Here is a 16547-nt window from a genome sequence, read left to right as displayed (position 1 = left end):
TTATCGCTAACTATATGAAATAGTTAATTACGGTCGTAGAAATTGATAATTATATATATTTAATTAACACCGTATAAAATTGTTAATTACGACCATAAATATTATAAATAATGCTTAATATCGTACCGGAAGGAGTTAGGTACGGTAATATATAATTACATAAGCAGCGCGCCGTAGCGGGTGGCAGTGGTACACAGTCAAAATAGCCGGGTTCAATTCGAAAGGCATAAACGAACTGCTTGACGCCCATTTCCAGTGCTGTTCTGTACTCGGAAAAGTCGCCGAAGTACTCTAGAAAAGGCCCTGGCAACAGCGGCGTGAAACGTAAAGATGGGCGATGTATTCGTACACGTATAAGTTGACTTTAGAGACGCGTCGGGGACAAGGAGAGAATGAAAACAAACAGAGCCGGAGGCAACAAAACTCAGAGAGAAGGAGAAGATAAGAAAAGGGGAAGGCATGGAAAAAGAAAAGCAAACATACCTAGTACTGGGAAGGGTAGGCACCGGGGGGGGGGGGGGGGGGGGGGGGCGCTTCATATACACATCGCCAACATCAACCCAGGAAGGTTGCATGCGCACTGACCACATTCAACCACATTGACTTTCAATACCTTCAATACATCAACCCCGGATATCTCGACAATCAGCAACAATACGAAACTTCTGAGCGCAATTCGGGGCAGGTCGACCTCTCACCAAAAAATCAGGCCTAGCCCTAATATTATGCGCGATTAAGGCGCTGCTGTCAGCAATGTCTTTAGAATTTTGTGTTTCGAGACTGCGCGGGCTTGACAACGGCCACGCTAAGGCTTCGGCCACTCGAGCATTAGAGTAAGGGTAGGTTCCCAATGGCCAATGCCAATCTCCACTGTCCGGCCAAAGCGGAGCAAGTGCCCGGCCCCACATGTGCCGAACTGTCCCGTGTACGGGCTCTGTCGACCGTTGCGAAACCCTATTTTGACCTGGGGACCGGTGGGTAGAGTCATGGTCACAATGAGGGGCAAATAATGAGATGTGACCGCATCTTATCATGCGCTCGAGTAGGCTGGCGATTTTGATGCCCTCGACGAGAAGGCCGTTAGCCTCGTCAGATTCGTTGGCAGAGACACATTGATAATCATGGCTGGCATTCGAGCTAACCCAGCTTCGTGTTTCTGTCGTAACTCGATACTTCTAGGCCTACAATCTACTCCTCCGTCTCGTCGCTCACTCGTCCCAGGCGTTCCGCCAGCATCCCTTTTTGGGCTTCGATAACCTCATCTAGAGTGACTTGCAGTGAGCTCGTGTCCAATCTCTTCTTTGTTCTTCCCGCCCGCTTATACGCATTGCCTATAATGGTCTTGGCCAAAGTCTCAACGTCACGGCCACTAGCCCATCCCCTCGTTTGGCCGAGCTTTCTGAACAGACGATAGACTGTGTCCAACTTCTCCTCATCTGAACCTTTTACTACCACAATGTCGATCTTCAGCTTCTGAACCTCTTGCCTCAGATGCTTGAGACATGCGTGTGAGCTCATAGGCTGGAATATGATCTGTTCCGGGAACCTACTACGCAATCCAGGATTGACCTGTAAGAGAAATTCCATCTCAGCAGTATACCCTGCCAAGATTATGACCATGTTGTTTCTGTAGCGGACTTGGGTCATGGCATCGACTAGCTCACCGATAGCCTCTACGTTGAACTTGGAATCATCCGCGAGCCGATAGCCTTCGTCGATGAACAAGACTTTTCCGAGGCCAGTCTCCAGAGTGTTGAGAACTTTCGGTCCCGTTTCCCCTACGTGCTTTCCAACCAGATCACTGACCGAACAGGTCACAACCTCTTCCGTGGAAAGGAGACCCATGTCATAGTATAGGCGACCAACTTTCCGCGCGGTTGAAGTTTTCCCAGTACCCGGTGGCCCCTTGAAAATGAAGGCCCACGGGATGTGAGGTCTGGGGTCGTTGTCGTAAAGCCGCATGCCAGCGACTAGGTGCAGATAGCCTTCGAATTGCTCTATGATCCTGTTGAACCCAACGAAGCCTTCGAAGAGCGTAGCGCGACGTTCGCCAGCTTGTGATTCCCGGTCCCAATGCGGGTCGATGTCGCCAGGCTCTATCACAACATCTACAGACCCTGATTCACGAGATGCGGACGTGATTCGTGCGTTGATGCGGACTTTTGCCTGGTTGAGTAGATTCTCAACGTCTCCTGCGTTCCCGAACTTCGGGTTGATACACATGCGGCTCAAGACTTGTCTAGCTACCGCCGCACCGTCCCTTGACATCTCGAGACCGCATTTGCCAGCTTTCAGTTCCATGATCTGGCACAGCTCATCCTCGCTGTAGGTATCGAATCGCAACGCCGTCTCCTTGGGGAAACGTCGCTGAAGCCCAGGGTTACTGTTGTTGAACATTTGGCCCATCTGATAGTCGTAACCGACTAGGATGATGCACCTGTCCTCTGGGTCGGCCGAAACGTTCGCAACGAGAGTGTCAAGGACAGCGATGCGAAAAATGTCCGTCTTGTGGCCGGCGTCCTGGGCCCCTGGATAGAGCATATGTGCATCATCAATCATCAGTACATTCCCTCGGGCTTCCCTCAAGACGCGCATGGTCCTTTCCTCGGATTGCCCTATGTATTGGCCGATCAAGTGAGATGGGTTTCGCAACATGATCTTGTTTCCAGAGACAAGGCCAAGGTCGATGAGTATCTGGCCGTAAAGCTGCGCAACGGTCGTTTTGCCTACGCCAGGCGGTCCCAGAAACACTCGATTAAGACCAATCTTGAGCGGCTCCATCCCTTGAAGCTCTCGGCGGTAGTTGATCTGGGCATAGTCGATGATGTCGCCGCATTCGCTCTTAACTCTTTCTAGTCCAATCATATCCTGAAGCTTCTTCCACGACTCGTTATCGTTTCTCAGATCATTCGGCTCTGTGCCTAAGAGGTCTTCTGACGTGAGGACCTTTTTCTGATCATATGTTGAATCGGCAAGTCTGCTCTTATTGAGGTCTTCTGGGTCTTCTAGTTCTCGTCGTGGAAAATCGAGTGTTTGAGAGTCACCAGTCGAGTCCTTCCTGAGCCATTGAGCGTGTTTTTTCTGCAGTCGAAGAGCTCGTCTTGTGCATGCCTTGTTCAACTCTTCCTCTAGGCGGTGAGCTTTTGAAAACGACTTCGACTTCCGCTCTCGTGCCACTCGCTGCACTAAGGCACGAAGGCTGCGATCTTCGAAGCCGCCCTCAACCGACATGCCCCTTTTCTGTATCATGCGCACAGCGAGCTGCTTGAGTTCCTCATCACTGTAGTCCGTAAGAAACAGTGGGCTCTGTAGTTCCTGTAAAGCCTTCTCGTTGCCCTCGATGGATTCAAGAAGAGACTTCTTTCGCGTGGAGATGATTACAACAGACATCATGGCGGTATTCATGAGCTCTGTCATCGCACCTGGCTTTTTTGTACGGTATGAGGAGAGATTGACCAGTGGGCTAAATGTGCTGCTGTCGTCACTATCGGAGGAACCGTAGTATCCACTGTCTGACGAAGCTTGACTGAGACTTGGTTTATCGTAAAACACAAACTGGTAATTGTCCGTACTCAGCAGCGCGTGGTCATGGTTTTGCCCACCGTCGGATACGTTTGTGACTTCGATGATGATTGCCTAGAGCGATAACTATATGGACTTCGCTTGGCGGTCGATCTTCTTGAAAAGACCTGGTTATTCACAGCTCCTATAGATAGGAGGAACTGTGCGTATAGTTTTGCTATGGACTTCTTGCCTTAAAAGACAGTCAGAAACATGTTCCATTATTTGATGAAAGAGGCCTTACCTGTTCCGTCTTTCCCGTGAAGAACTAGAAGACTGGCGTTGAAGGCCAGTCTTGCGAGGCACACAGTCCTCAAATTCCTCCCAGTCAACCAAACACCTTGCCAGAACACAATGTTCCAATTCGATCGGCTTCGGGCATTGAGCCCCTTCCGCTTCCCAGCCGTATCAAATTGGGATCCGCCGGCGATAAATCGAGAGAATTCTTCCGTCGATTACGACGTCAGCCCGTCCACCCAGCTTGCCAAGGGCCCTCGATCAACTCCGAAGAACGTCCCAAGCCCAGAGGTGAACCTTCTCGATGCGATTTCCAAGAAGTTCTGAAGAAGGTCTTGCCCAGAACCGATGGTACGGCCAAATGTCCCGAGTTCGATGCCGCCGGGTTATATGTTCAATCTGAAGACGTTCTCAAGGCTTTGTGGCATGCGGAAACAGAACGATTAATAAGAATTGCTAAGAATCCGGACACTCCACTTGGATTTTCGAGTCATGAGTTCTTCCAAGGAGATACCGAACAGGGCTATCGAGACATATCCAAATTATGCCAGAAAGTCTTGACAGCTATCACAATTTGTCATCTTGACAACGAATGCATCAATGCAGAGCACTGTGGACAACTCTCGAATCACCACAGGCTCTCGAGTTTCATCAAACAAGTCTCTAAGGGCCAGGGTGCCGCAGAGAGCGTTGGAAGCATGGGAGAAGCCGAATGCCAGAAAGACTCGCCCGGCCTCGGAGCTACTTACGACCTGATCAACTACATCTCGGCAGTGTTGACGAGTTTAGACCTCGCCAGGTACTTACTGGCAAACAAACGTTCTTAGTGTTCTCATCAAGCGAATCACCAAAATCAAGGTGTTGTTATTCGACCTGCACGTGAACTCCGTAATCGCCGTCAGGGCAGCAGAGGCCGTCCTGTCTAAAGTTCGCGAATCCGGTGGTACGCAGCACAAAGGCGGCGAAATGGATGAGGAGGAGGAGTGCGAAGAGTACATGCGGATGGTTGAAGCGAATGAGAAAGAGGGAACCGCGTCGTTTGAGGAAAAACAGGCAGCGGCTCACTGTGTCGAGCAGAACAAGTTTCGGTTTGGGCTGAATTCAGCTTTGAGGCATATATTGATGTCCATGAGATTCATTAACCGCTCTGGCCTTCCAGCAACGTCTTTCGAAATCTGTGCGGTAGCATATGAGACTGGATTCGAAGGTTGCAAGGTATGCAGTGCACTTTCCTGAGCTCGTTTTGCTTTCCTTGTGCTAAAACTTGTACTACAGGCGCTTCTTTTCCAATATAGAGATCTTGAGTATTCGGCAACGTCGGACCTCGATAAGATGAACACTGCACATTCAGCATTCAATATCCTTAAGCAGATAGTCATGCATCTCAAGCATCAAAACCGCGAGCGGGTGGAATACACCAACGGCCTGAAGACAACTTTACAATGGAAATACTCTGGAGACGAAGACAATCGGTCGGGCCAGATCAATATCGATCTCATAGGCTCCAGCCAATGTTTACAACTCGACTCCATGGACGAAGTCATAACTGTGATGGTGCCTTTGGTCATGACTTGCCCGGTATTCTTGTCGGACTTCACCAGCTTCCGACACGTAATAGCTCTAACGGGCTTTATCCAAGATGACGTCCAGCCGCTCGCAGAAGGAAAGTTCGGGGCCTTTTTCCGTATGTACACCAGTCAATTTGACAGTATGAAGAGACCAGACGTTCTTCATCTTTCCGAAGCTCTGGAACGTGGCCTTTTCTCTCGATCCAGGCTAGTGCGAAGCTCACACCCTCCACCAAAAGAACAACATGATGCAACGCATCAACTCAATGAGCTCAAGAGACTGACAGAGTATATGGATGAGTGGGTCATCGACGAAACATGCGTAACGGTGTCATGCCCAGGATACGTCTGGGGCGTCATTTTAACAGCCGTACTGTTTGCAGCAGGTGGCTTGGGAATCGGCTTCAGCGTCGGCGAACGGATTAATGGTGTTGATCCCTCGAATCTGGCGACCTACCTTTGGGTTGTATCTGCTTTTATCGTCTTGGTCGGTAAGAGCATGAAGGTAAAAGAGTGGACATGGAAAGACTTTCTCCGGAGGCGGGTTCGCTGCTGCTCAGTGTCTGAACTACAGTCAGTCACTTGGACAGATGGGCAGCTTATCATCGCTAAACTCTTACACGATGAACGGCGGGGAAGCGTACTGAACATCCGCGGCCCTTACAACTCGGCTTTCCTCGAAAGATCTCCTGAGGGGTTTTCAATCGATAAACCTATCAGCTCGTCAACGCTCTTGATTAGCGGTTTGACGATGTTGAAGGTTGTTACGGCAAAAGGGCACGCCTTGGTGTGCCTCGACTTTCGAAGGGGAACAGATTTGAGAGTCATTGGCCATATCCCAGACCCCCGAAAAGAGCATCTGATATGTGAGCAAATCGATATATTACAGCCCGAGGTTGGTGCGGCTGCAGATGGCGCGCAGTCTCAAACCAAATACGCCTTTTCGCGATCCCAAGGTTTGAAATGGAAAAGGGTACAGGGAATCTACGAGCAGATGAATGCCAAGTTTGTATGAAGGCGGTTGACTTCAACGCCAGCTAACGTAGTCTAGGATTTCTTAGACTCAGATAAGTGCTTTGAGTTGAGCATGATAGAATCAAAGTAAATAGGGCTTGCTCAACATCCGAGCCTCAAGCAGTTGTTAGCGGTTCATTTTGATACTTCATGAAGCGACCAAGGTCAGCGCCATTTCTTCGCAGCGGAAATCCCGTCTATTCGGGGGAGAGTACAGCAAACTGGGAAGTGGTATCGAAAAGCTGCAACAAATTTCATCAATCCGACAGGTAGACAGGACCAATAGTAGTTACAGCAGGCGTTATATGTATTTAAACCACCCTGGTGAATGCCGGTCATGTTAGATGCTTGCCAAGTTAAATAGGTGCCAATATGTGGTGGGACAAGATGAATGGAAGCAAAGCGACGGAGAGATACGTACCTGAGGCCCACTTTATTGTGTATTCGGAAGTTGAATAATCCGTGACTGTTATGTCGGTCGAGCACGGACTGGGAGTGTAGGGACCAATATGGCCAGCGCATCTGTCAGTGGATGTTGGAAGCCCCGCCGCCTCCATCGCAGCTGCCCCCAAGGTCCCTAGCGGCAGGGAGCTCACAGAGCTAAAGCGAACATCACGTCAGGTCGCGACTCCCCTTGCATACGCGACCCGCAACCTCATCTCAAGCATGCGCAACCGTATTTCGCAACACGCCCAACAGCCACCATCGATTCTCCAGTGTCAAATGCATCCATAGCGCTTGATGCGCCGCTCGCCAGGCCGACAAAATACACTCTCATTACACTCCTTCCGACAAAATGGCCTCCACCGAAGAGGACGCAGACGCCATGGACATTGAGGTGTCGCCCAAAAACAGGACCTCGGTCGAACACGACATACACCAGTCGCTCGGTTCCATCAGCAACTCCGTTGAGTCCCTCGAAATGCGCGCCGATCCAGACGCGCAAGCTACTGTCACCGACTTCCTTGACTTTACCGAATACCTACCTTCCGATATGACGCGATCGTTGACTTTGATCGGCAAGCTCGACCAAACATACACCGAAGCGTCAATCAACATTCACAACCTCACCTCGACCTGGGGCAAGCTGCCTAGCATTCCTGCCGAAGAGCGCCCATCTCCAGTACAGTTGCGCGCAGACATTTCCGACAGTCTGAACCATGCCGTCAGCTCGCGGGTTTATGCGCATGCCGAGGCAGTTCGCATGTCTGAGAACGTCAACCGTCACTATAATCGCGCAAACACGATACTAGCCAAGTTGAAGAACCTGCTGGAGAATTATCCGGCGGAGGAACAAAAGAGTCCCGTGGCGACTTCCAAGTCTCAGCTTGTCAGAGCGCCGCGGGTGATGCGAAATGAAGACGGCGAAAAGGTGCGAAGGCCACGAATACCCAGGATTACTGTGCCTGGTGAAGTGCTGCCGCCTTACGACCAATTTGTGGCATACTCGGACGACAGCGACGAGAGCTCTGAAGAGGAAGACGACGAATCCCTTGGCCGGACGCCAGCTCGAACGACACCAGCACCGCGGATCAAAGTTGTCAAAACCCCCAAAGCCAGGCCACCAAAGACACCAAAGGCTGCGTCCTCGGCGCGACCTCCGAAATCTTCTGCGGGCCCGGCTGCCGCGGCAACTTCTGCTGTTGTGCTGCAGCCTCCGCCAGAGAATGCCGTGATAGGAAGCGCGGATGCTCCCTGGTTGCAGTTAACGCCGTGGGAACTTGCTAGGCTTAGAAAGCGCATGAAGAAGAATGCAACCTGGAGTCCAAGCGATACCATGATTTTACGAGAACTTAAGACGCTCGGCCGTGGAATTGATGCCTACAAGGAGGCGAAAAAGAAGGCTGAGGACGAGGGCAGAGTCTTTGACCAAGTGCCCGCGGCTCTGGCCCCCGATGCTGAAGCTGGGAATAAACCAATCCCAGAAGGTGCCATTAGCGCCGCTGCGCTTGCGTCTGACGATATCCAGTTAAGCAATCGGGGCATGAAGCTCAACGAGGCCAAGAAACTCAAGCGAGAGTCACTGGCTAAACAGGCCGCAGAAGAGGCGGAAGAATCAGCCAGACAGTTTAGGGAAGCTGCAAGGCTTTTGATGTCTCATGAAGCATCGTCATCATCGGTCGCGAACAACAACAACAACAACAACAACAACAACAACAACATCAACAACAACAACAACACTACTACACCCTCCACCTCGAATAATAATACCGCCAACACAGCTGCAGATCAGCCGAAGGGTGCAAGCAAAGCGAAGACTCCAGCCAAGCCAAAAGCCAACGGCAACAAACGGAAAAGAGATTCTATCCCAGAAGCCGAGGCCGAGAAGCCTGAGCAGCCGCCAGCTGAGACACCAGCGCCTCGTCCCGCTCCAAAGCGCACCAAAACGGAAACTCCGGTCCCACTTCCTCATCAGCGAGCCAGTCTCACTGCACAATCCCTAGCAGAGCCTCCTGTACCGCCTCCTGTTCTTACACCAGGCGGTACTGCGGTCACTCCTAAGATGACGACCCCAGTGCCGATACCTGTTCCCGGACAGGATGGCTCGGCCATAGGCCCTGGCGCTGCGGCTGCAAAGCCGGTGAACACATCCGCGCCGGCCTCTTCACCAACTGGTTCAGTTGGGCCCCCGGCGTCAGTCGCAAGCACTGTCCCGGCAAGTATACTGACCAAGCCACCCGCTGAGACGCCAATACCGCCACCCGTTTTGTCTCCTAAGAAGTCTACCACGCCCATTCTTCCTCCGGTGCGTGACTCTGCAGCTCGAAGGGAGACAAGGGGGGAGATGGCGAAGAAGAATCAGCAGCAATTGGAGAATCTTACTCCAGTGCCGGCGCCGCAGATTCCGCAAGCACAGCGCTCGTCGTCCGCAGCGCCTTCGATCAAGCAATCGAGCTCGCGTGCGGCGACACCAGGTACAACACCGGTGCCCGACGGCCAAGGGAGACGTCCCAGCTCGCGAGGAAAAGCTTTGAGTCAAGAGCCACAGCCTTCGCTAGCAACTGACCGACCCCGTCGCGCTAGTACCGCGCGGAATACGCCAGCTCCCGAGCAGCGACAGCAGAGCAAGAGGACTAGAAAGCCTGTGCCTGGTATCGTCAGCAAGACCAACGCTGGAGGCAGCAGTGCCGTGGGTAAGCGAAAAGCGGCTCCCAAGAAGAAACGCGCTCAGAAAAAGGAAAAGGGCCAGCCAATCGAGATCGAGTTGGAAGAAGACGACGAGGGTAACCCAATCGACCCGAAAGAACCACGATACTGCGATTGCAACAGAGTCAGTTTTGGCGAGATGATTGCGTGCGACAATGATGTAAGTACTCAACGTCCAGCTTGAGGTCTAGGACTGCACTGACATTTGCTTCTCTTTTTTCCGTTGAAAAGAATTGCGACAAGGAATGGTTCCATCTAGAGTGTATGGGTATGACCCATATTCCTGCGCGCACGACGAAGTGGTACTGCCCCGATTGTCGCCTCCGTTTGAACATTGGGGAGAAGGGCGAGATTAATGCTAGGGGGGTTAAGGCTTGAGATGCGGTCCCAGATGCGAGGTACGGCGTTGAATTGTGGGGAGAGAACTCTAACGGCGTTTTGGAGGGAATTTTAGGAGCGAGGAGTGAAGTTGCCCGGGCTTATGATGGACAAAGAGTCAGTGCTGAACAATATTAGTCGTGTATCAACAGTAAATGAAAGCTGCACCACGGTGTGGCTGTTACAGCACCTGCAAATTGCTAGCGGACAGATGAAGTTGATGCTCGTGAGATGTTGACTGTGCGTTGCAGACCAAGTGGTATAGTTTCGTTGCATAAAGGTATGTCTTCTGTATCGGGTGTCTCATGCCAGCTTCGGGCAACTACAGTACTCCAGTGTCTTAATTGGCGCGCAAGCACGAGCAGAACAGTTTACTCCTCAAATTCCATCAATACCGGTACCAAACGCCGTCTCGCAAACGCCAAACGACAAGCTAACGCCCTACCATCCGAACTACCGTCTCGACGCATCTAAGACGTCGCAATGACCTCAGTCTCACCCGTTTCCATAACTGCGTGAAGCATCACAACCTTCACCAACTCGTATCTTCCTCGCGACTTATAATCGCTCCCCAAATCTTTTCCTCTTCTTCAACGTGGTACCCTGAGTTTGGACCCACGATTGTGAGGGACCCGTACAGAAGCAATTTCTTGCATTTCCTACAACACAGAGTCAGAACTTGGGCCTCTCGGAGAGGAACAGCTCATGACAACTTACAAGAACCCATGTATCGTCGTATTCCCGTATATCTCAAGATCATTGACCTCACACGTCCCCATGACCCTCAGCTTTCCAAAGCCTTTCACCTTATCACTGTCAAAACAGATATCAGCGTCGTCTTCTCTCAATCATTGGGGGCATACTCGAACACAAACTTACCCGATAGACATGTACCCCACCACTGAAATGTTGCCATATGCGTTCATCTTCCCACTATACACAACATGATATCAGCATATGGTTCAGCCTTTGTATATAGAAATTCATCCCCCCAAAAAGGACAAGGTACTTACTCGCAAACCAAGTTCCCATTAACATCAACCGTCCCATACGCCTCAACCTTATCCCTCACATCAAAGTCCCCATTCAGCGTGATATTCCCACCAGCCTTCACAGACCCCGCGACCTCGAGGGGACCTTGTAACACAATCTCGCCCTCGCTCCGGATCGACTTGGACCTCACGACAGCCGTAGTCGTCGTAGTTGCCGCCGCTGCCGCACCTGGAGTCTCCTCATACTCCGTTAGCGGACTAGGCCCAGTCGTGGCCGTAGTCGATGAGGAGGCATAGTAACTACCCGTCGTACCAGCAGGAGAAACCTCATTGTAGTATTCGTATTGGGCGGAAGCGGCAGCGGCTACAGCAGCGGCTTCCTTGCCCTTTCTTGACGACTGTTTTGACTTGGAAGCCATGGTCTGTCTCTGTTTCTGTCTTCTTTTCTTAGCAAAAGGACTCTAAAAAGCCCGAGAATTGTCTGTGAATGGTCTCCACCGAGGGGGGGGGGGATGTGGAATAACTCTAAAGCTCGGCAGTAACATACCAAAACCACACTCACCTCCGAGAAAATGGCGGTTATTCGAAGATCATATACCGACGAAACAGCAAAGCTGCCCGACTTCCCCATAATCCGCCCCTCAGCACGCTGGGCAGATTCCCAGCAACCACCGGAGACAATCTAAGGAAAAAAAAGACCAGCCTCAGCCGCTCCATGAGCAAATCGAAACATCACTTTCCCAATCAAGAGTCCGACCGGAATAAGCTGAAGGGAAACTGCAAAAAGTGAACTCTTCCACGCCCCCGGTCCACCACCGTCACTCAAGCAAGAAAAAATGGCGAACGATACGAGTCTACGACGATGCCTCCCCGCGGTGCCTGAACACCAAGTCCCTCCCCTCCTCCTTTTCGCCCTAGATAGGTTCGGCAAACTCCATCCTCCGTGCCTCCTTTTACCCCTGCTCAAAAAGTGATATAATCCAAAGAGCTGATCTACTGATCGTCGTTTCCCGGTAAATCCCCATCCCCCCCGATACCCAACCCCCCACACTCGCACCCACACCCACACACCCGAACAGCCGCGTCAAGGTACGGCATATTAGTCAAGCAGGCAATATTTCCCCTTCTCTTTCACGTCGTCGTCCAGGGCGGCAGCCTAAAATCGCCGTGACCGTCCATACGAATGTCGATGATTCATTTGCCCATTCGCTCATTCCCCCCCCCCCCCCCCCCCCCCAGCTTGCCAGCTTCCCAGCTTCCCAGCTCCAGCCGCAATGCTACGGTACAACAACGACGCACGAACAAAGGTCTGACCTTGACCTTGCCGCCCTGCCGCCCTGCGTCCGGGCACAAGCAGACCCGAAAAAGCCCTGATCTACCTCACCTAGGCGCGGCGGCGGCATGCATGCAAATGCAGTGAGTCCGAATTCACATACGTGCAGATACAAGATAGAGGATGTGTGCCGCAGGCGAGCAGGCGAGCAAAGCAAAGCCAAGGTGGTTCTGAAGAAAAGAAAAAAAAAGGCAAGAAAAAAGACACAGACAAGATGCCCATTTGAGAGTCACGCTTTTTTCAATGTCTCACTGTCTCAGTTGAAACCCGTCACCCGTTTGCCGTCCCCCCCCTCTCTTCCACCCCAATGTGAAAAAAAAAGCAAGAATAAAAAGTGACCGAAAACTGCCTTGAGAAACACTGGTATCCTAAGAACACAAGAGGCGACGACACCCCGGTCGATAATCCCCTCGGTATGGTTCGCCAAACCCAACATCCCAACTAGCCCTGGCGCAAATCACCCCAATCAGGAATCCCGGAGAGAGATCGTTCATGGGATGTCATTGACGAAATCTTTCAAAGCCCGAGCTTCCGAGGCCTCACTTGGGAGGAAGGATGGATATTCACGTCCCTAGTTCCACCAGTTCCACCAGTTCCACCACCGACAACAACCGTGACACCCTCAAACCAGGAACCTGGGAATCCTCCTTTGCCATATCCACCCTGCAACCTGCACCTTGCAACCCTGCGCCTGCATTTTGCGCCTAGCCACCGCGCTCTGCTCGAGGCTTGCATATTATTTGTCCGCCTCACTTGAGACAACCTCACATCAATGTGCCTGTCCCGTATGATCCGTAACCCCAGCTTGCCCAGCTCCAGGAGAACATTCTCCATCAGCTGCGCAGGCAAGATAAAACCCCTAACAAGCTGGAGAATGATAACCCAGCCTACACGGTACAGGCTCATCAACCCACGCTTCAGGTTCGCCGAACCGCATTGGTAATCCAACATCCCAATATCCTGCTTTTTCTGACCGAACCTCCGTCATTCCTACCTTTCCCTACCCCCACCTTTTCAGCCCTACGTCGGCTAACCTGACCACTCACCAGAGACATCAAGACAGCCTCTCCCTCCCTCCCCCCTGTATCCGTCCCAAGAAAAATCCAAGACAAGGAAACGAAACAAATTCCGCTAGCTTCCTGCACGAAGCCGATTGATTGGGACTAGCTCCTCGATTCTATTGTCCAGGCGAGGCTGACTTTTGGGCAAGGGGGTAACCTAGAGGGGTGGAACGCGGGGGGGGGGGGGGGGGGGGTTTACCTTGTTGATGGTCACGAGTGTATTAGATATGTGTGCCATTTTTAGGCATATGCAGTCAAAGTGAACATCACGAACCATCACGTCACTGATTTTCGTCACCTGCGATATTGGCTTGAACGTGTCTTTGATAGGTAAGTCTCGCTGGACGTATCACCGTTAGGATATCGCTAGATAGACAAGACGCACGAGAATAGGAAGACTAAAAGATGTACACTACTCGAGACATGGACAAAAAAAAGGACGCAAAAGATTGGTATACATCGACTTGGATGGATCACCGGGCAATGCAGCTGCAGCAACAACCTTTCGATGTGCATCATCGCCCCTCCAAGGAAGCAACTTCCCTCTCGTTTCCAAGGCTGCGCAAAGTTCCCCGAAAAGCACAAAAAAAGAAAGAGACCGCCCTTGGCCTCGAAAAGCCCCAAAAACTCCTCTTCTTGGACCGTCAGCATCTGCTGTTCGCCTCGCCAAGGTAGAATTTGCCTTGGTCACGAGGCAAAGCAAGGTATACATTCCCCAATCCCCGCTCATGAGTCTCCACCACCGACAAATGCAAGACCGATGCCGGTGAAGAATGCCGCGGCGACCCAGGCGCCGGAGTAAGCAGTCGCACCATACGACTCGACGCCGTTGACGGTCATGAAGGTCTGCAGATAGGTATTGACACCCGTGACGACCATGGCGACAAAGGTTCGCAGGATGACAACCTTTGCCCGCGTTGTGTAGCCCCAAATGTTCCACGCCAGAGTCTCGCCAAGCGTGGCCGTCGCAGGGTCAAATTCGGCGAGCTTCTCGTCCGCGGAGGTCTCGCCAGTAGCGACGAAGGGCGTGAAGATGAAAGACTTTGCTGCAACGCCAAACGCAACTGTCACGGGCAGCGTAGCAAGGAAGTTGGTGGTGTAGGCAGGTGCAAGGCTCGGCAGCCCCTGGAAGTAGACCACGAGGGTGGTGGGCAGGTAGGTCTTGTAAGCAGTGAACAGGGTGAGGCTGTAGATGGCTGCCGACAGTATAGTGGTGTAGATCTGGATCGGGATGTCGGTGAGGATCTCGCGGTTGGCGACGTTCTTAGCGCCGGCGTGCGCGCCCGACAAAGGCCTCAGGAGCTGGAAGGGCAGGAAGGTGGACAGCATCTCAATGCCTAGAGCCGAGATGGCGGTGGCGGTGCTGATGTTGTAGAAGGTAGCGATAAGGTAGACCTAGATGCAGAATGCATGTTAGCAAAAAGCTGCAGTTGACTGACCCAAGCCTGGTGTCATCATCATTCCTCGTCGGAGCAAAACGTACCGGCGGGCCATGCGCGAGCAGGTTGAGCGCAGCGAGATCGTAGCTGTCAAAGTTGCCGAACCAGCCAAGGGCAAGCTCGAATCTACACGAAGACGCGATTGTCAGCAAAAATGCCATTTCCTGCACAGTCCTCGAGCGATCCTCCTTGAAAGATCACCCCGGGATTCACAAGGCAACTCACATGCGCCATCCAGCCAAAGTCGCAACTTCGCCCCAGGTATCCAAGCTCTTTGAAATTCCCGCCAGCTCCCCACGGCTCCACTCGCTGAGAAAGCTGTAGCACAGACTTGAGATGCTAAAGCTCAAGACCGTAACGAGCGGGAACTGCAGCGCCTTTGGCAGGTGCGATCGCTGCTTCCGCGGGTGCTGGTGATCGCGATCTCTCTCGCTGATCTGGAGGGCCTCTGTCTCCTTTGCTGCCGCCACCTCTGTCGCGTCGTTGACAACAGCCAGTGCCTCGACCGTGCCGTCGGGTGCAGTGTCGAGCCGCTCGAGGTGGCTCGCGATAGGCTCGATCGCGTTGGACGTCGTCTCGTCGATCTCGGGCTCCTCGACGGGGCGCGAGGCCTCTCTTCTGCGTCTTAATGTAGGCATCTTGCGTGCGCGTGTGTGAGTATTGATGGAAGAAGCAACGTGTTTTGTTGTTCGTAGTTGAGAACCTTGAAATCGGAATTGGCGATGCGCTACCTGCAGATGTACGAGAGGGGTAGAGCGAGAAAAAAATGAGGGTAGCTAGGCTGTAGGGCAAATGAGTAGTAACAGCAGCAGCCGTTTGCGATGTGCGGTTTGCGACACGATGAGATCAAACTGGGCAAAGAGGAAAGAAAATGTGAGACCTGTACGTTTTTTCCGCCCCGGGCAGCTGTTGTGGACAGTGGCCTATGATGCCGAGTGGAGAAAGAAGCTGTCCGGACGGGTAAAGGTGACGTCGCTGGGGTAACAGCAGCTCACGGAAGGTGGTGAGGTAAGCTGTCACGCTGTGTGGTCCGACAGTGGGCAAAATCAACCGAAGGAGCCACCAAGAGGTCCTCCTGCCTCCAGTTCCTTCCCCACACCGCCGGCCACCAAAACGACCGCCGCCGTGCCTCAGCAGCCCGCCCAGTAAACGGGAAAACTCCACTGTGAGCGGGCTCCCAAGGATGGATATTTTCTACTGGCTCCGTCCATGATCCGTAATTGCAGACTTTTTCTTCCATCGATTTTTTTTTCCCTCTCTTTTGTTTTCATTTTTCTCTTCGATGCAAAATTCTCCATCATCCCCTTCCGCTCTAGAAATATTTAATACATGCAAACCCCTCCCACGCTTTTCAAGTTTTGGGAGGCTGTTTGCTATCTGTACCTTGTCAAAAATTGGCCTTGCTCCAACCTATTACCTTACCTTTGCCTCCCTGTTTGCTCTGCTTGGTGTCTGTCTTGTCTGTGTGATCTTCAAAGCTTGATGACCTCACATGCAAATCTTCGCCTTTCGGGAGCAAAGCTCCGGGTGTGCCTGGTTAAGGTTGCTGCTGGCGTTCCAACACACCAACCATCATCCAGCTTGTCTCGTCAATCCAGCCATCATCGTTGGTAAACATTAGCCACGCTCCAAGCCCACGTACCTCGTCGCCATCATTACATTGAGTCTTGTTGTTCATTCAGATAAGGGGCCATGCAAGTCACCAGCGGCAAATATCAACCAGTCTTTTTTAACTTTTTAATCTTTTTCATTTTCATTTCGTTATGCTGGCTTCATACCGAACACGGAGCGTCGCGGCCAATCTTGGGCATCGCACT

The 16547-nt window shown here is 52.0% G+C and overlaps 6 protein-coding genes across 6 annotated transcripts; 2 read left to right on the top strand and 4 right to left on the bottom strand.

Moving 5' to 3' along the window:
- Positions 1 to 1188: 1188 nt before the first annotated feature.
- Positions 1189 to 3390, bottom strand: BDP81DRAFT_509755 (P-loop containing nucleoside triphosphate hydrolase protein; the record flags this gene model as incomplete). The annotated part of the gene is made up of 2 exons (XM_060595728.1): positions 1189 to 2996; positions 3045 to 3390. The coding sequence occupies 2 exons, from the start codon at positions 3388 to 3390 to the stop codon at positions 1189 to 1191; spliced, it is 2154 nt and encodes a 717-aa protein (XP_060449224.1).
- A 712-nt stretch (positions 3391 to 4102) lies between these two features.
- Positions 4103 to 6672, top strand: BDP81DRAFT_479223 (uncharacterized protein; the record flags this gene model as incomplete). Its single annotated transcript, XM_060594879.1, has 5 exons — positions 4103 to 4130; positions 4204 to 4352; positions 4407 to 4573; positions 4626 to 5013; positions 5074 to 6672. The coding sequence occupies 5 exons, from the start codon at positions 4103 to 4105 to the stop codon at positions 6379 to 6381; spliced, it is 2040 nt and encodes a 679-aa protein (XP_060449223.1). The 3' UTR covers positions 6382 to 6672.
- A 504-nt stretch (positions 6673 to 7176) lies between these two features.
- On the top strand, positions 7177 to 9905 carry BDP81DRAFT_312552 (uncharacterized protein; the record flags this gene model as incomplete). The annotated part of the gene is made up of 2 exons (XM_060583818.1): positions 7177 to 9687; positions 9759 to 9905. 2 exons carry the CDS (start codon positions 7177 to 7179, stop codon positions 9903 to 9905), a joined length of 2658 nt encoding a protein of 885 aa, XP_060449222.1.
- A 199-nt stretch (positions 9906 to 10104) lies between these two features.
- On the bottom strand, positions 10105 to 11420 carry BDP81DRAFT_420397 (uncharacterized protein). Its single transcript, XM_060589847.1, has 4 exons — positions 10919 to 11420; positions 10785 to 10838; positions 10623 to 10718; positions 10105 to 10564 (listed from the first exon to the last, which is right to left on the bottom strand). Exons 1-4 carry the CDS (start codon positions 11314 to 11316, stop codon positions 10438 to 10440), a joined length of 675 nt encoding a protein of 224 aa, XP_060449221.1. The 5' UTR covers positions 11317 to 11420; the 3' UTR covers positions 10105 to 10437.
- A 2177-nt stretch (positions 11421 to 13597) lies between these two features.
- On the bottom strand, positions 13598 to 14151 carry BDP81DRAFT_420392 (uncharacterized protein). Its single transcript, XM_060589846.1, has one exon. The coding sequence runs from the start codon at positions 14019 to 14021 to the stop codon at positions 13704 to 13706; it is 318 nt and encodes a 105-aa protein (XP_060449220.1). The 5' UTR covers positions 14022 to 14151; the 3' UTR covers positions 13598 to 13703.
- On the bottom strand, positions 13600 to 15653 carry BDP81DRAFT_403980 (uncharacterized protein). The gene is made up of 3 exons (XM_060588897.1): positions 14956 to 15653; positions 14775 to 14856; positions 13600 to 14686 (listed from the first exon to the last, which is right to left on the bottom strand). The coding sequence occupies exons 1-3, from the start codon at positions 15366 to 15368 to the stop codon at positions 14018 to 14020; spliced, it is 1164 nt and encodes a 387-aa protein (XP_060449219.1). The 5' UTR covers positions 15369 to 15653; the 3' UTR covers positions 13600 to 14017.
- Positions 15654 to 16547: the final 894 nt, after the last annotated feature.

Source organism: Colletotrichum phormii, assembly GCF_030913505.1.
Source record: "Colletotrichum phormii strain CBS 102054 chromosome Unknown BDP81scaffold_4, whole genome shotgun sequence".
NCBI lineage: Eukaryota > Fungi > Ascomycota > Sordariomycetes > Glomerellales > Glomerellaceae > Colletotrichum > Colletotrichum phormii.
This window is presented reverse-complemented; position numbering and strand designations above follow the sequence as displayed.

Bases quoted from the DNA above. Each gene is read 5' to 3' on its own strand.
- BDP81DRAFT_420397 (XM_060589847.1), bottom strand. From the start codon at position 11,316: ATGGCTTCCAAGTCAAAACAGTCGTCAAGAAAGGGCAAGGAAGCCGCT. The intron at 10,719-10,784 runs GTAAGTTTGTGT...CTGTTTTGACAG, and splicing joins GTGGGGTACATGTCTATCGG to TGATAAGGTGAAAGGCTTTG. The intron at 10,565-10,622 runs GTAAGTTGTCAT...TCTGTGTTGTAG, and splicing joins ACGACGATACATGGGTTCTT to GAAATGCAAGAAATTGCTTC.
- BDP81DRAFT_420392 (XM_060589846.1), bottom strand. From the start codon at position 14,021: ATGAGCGGGGATTGGGGAATGTATACCTTGCTTTGCCTCGTGACCAAG.
- BDP81DRAFT_403980 (XM_060588897.1), bottom strand. From the start codon at position 15,368: ATGCCTACATTAAGACGCAGAAGAGAGGCCTCGCGCCCCGTCGAGGAG. The intron at 14,857-14,955 runs GTGAGTTGCCTT...GTCTTCGTGTAG, and splicing joins ACTTTGGCTGGATGGCGCAT to ATTCGAGCTTGCCCTTGGCT. The intron at 14,687-14,774 runs GTACGTTTTGCT...TTCTGCATCTAG, and splicing joins TGCTCGCGCATGGCCCGCCG to GTCTACCTTATCGCTACCTT.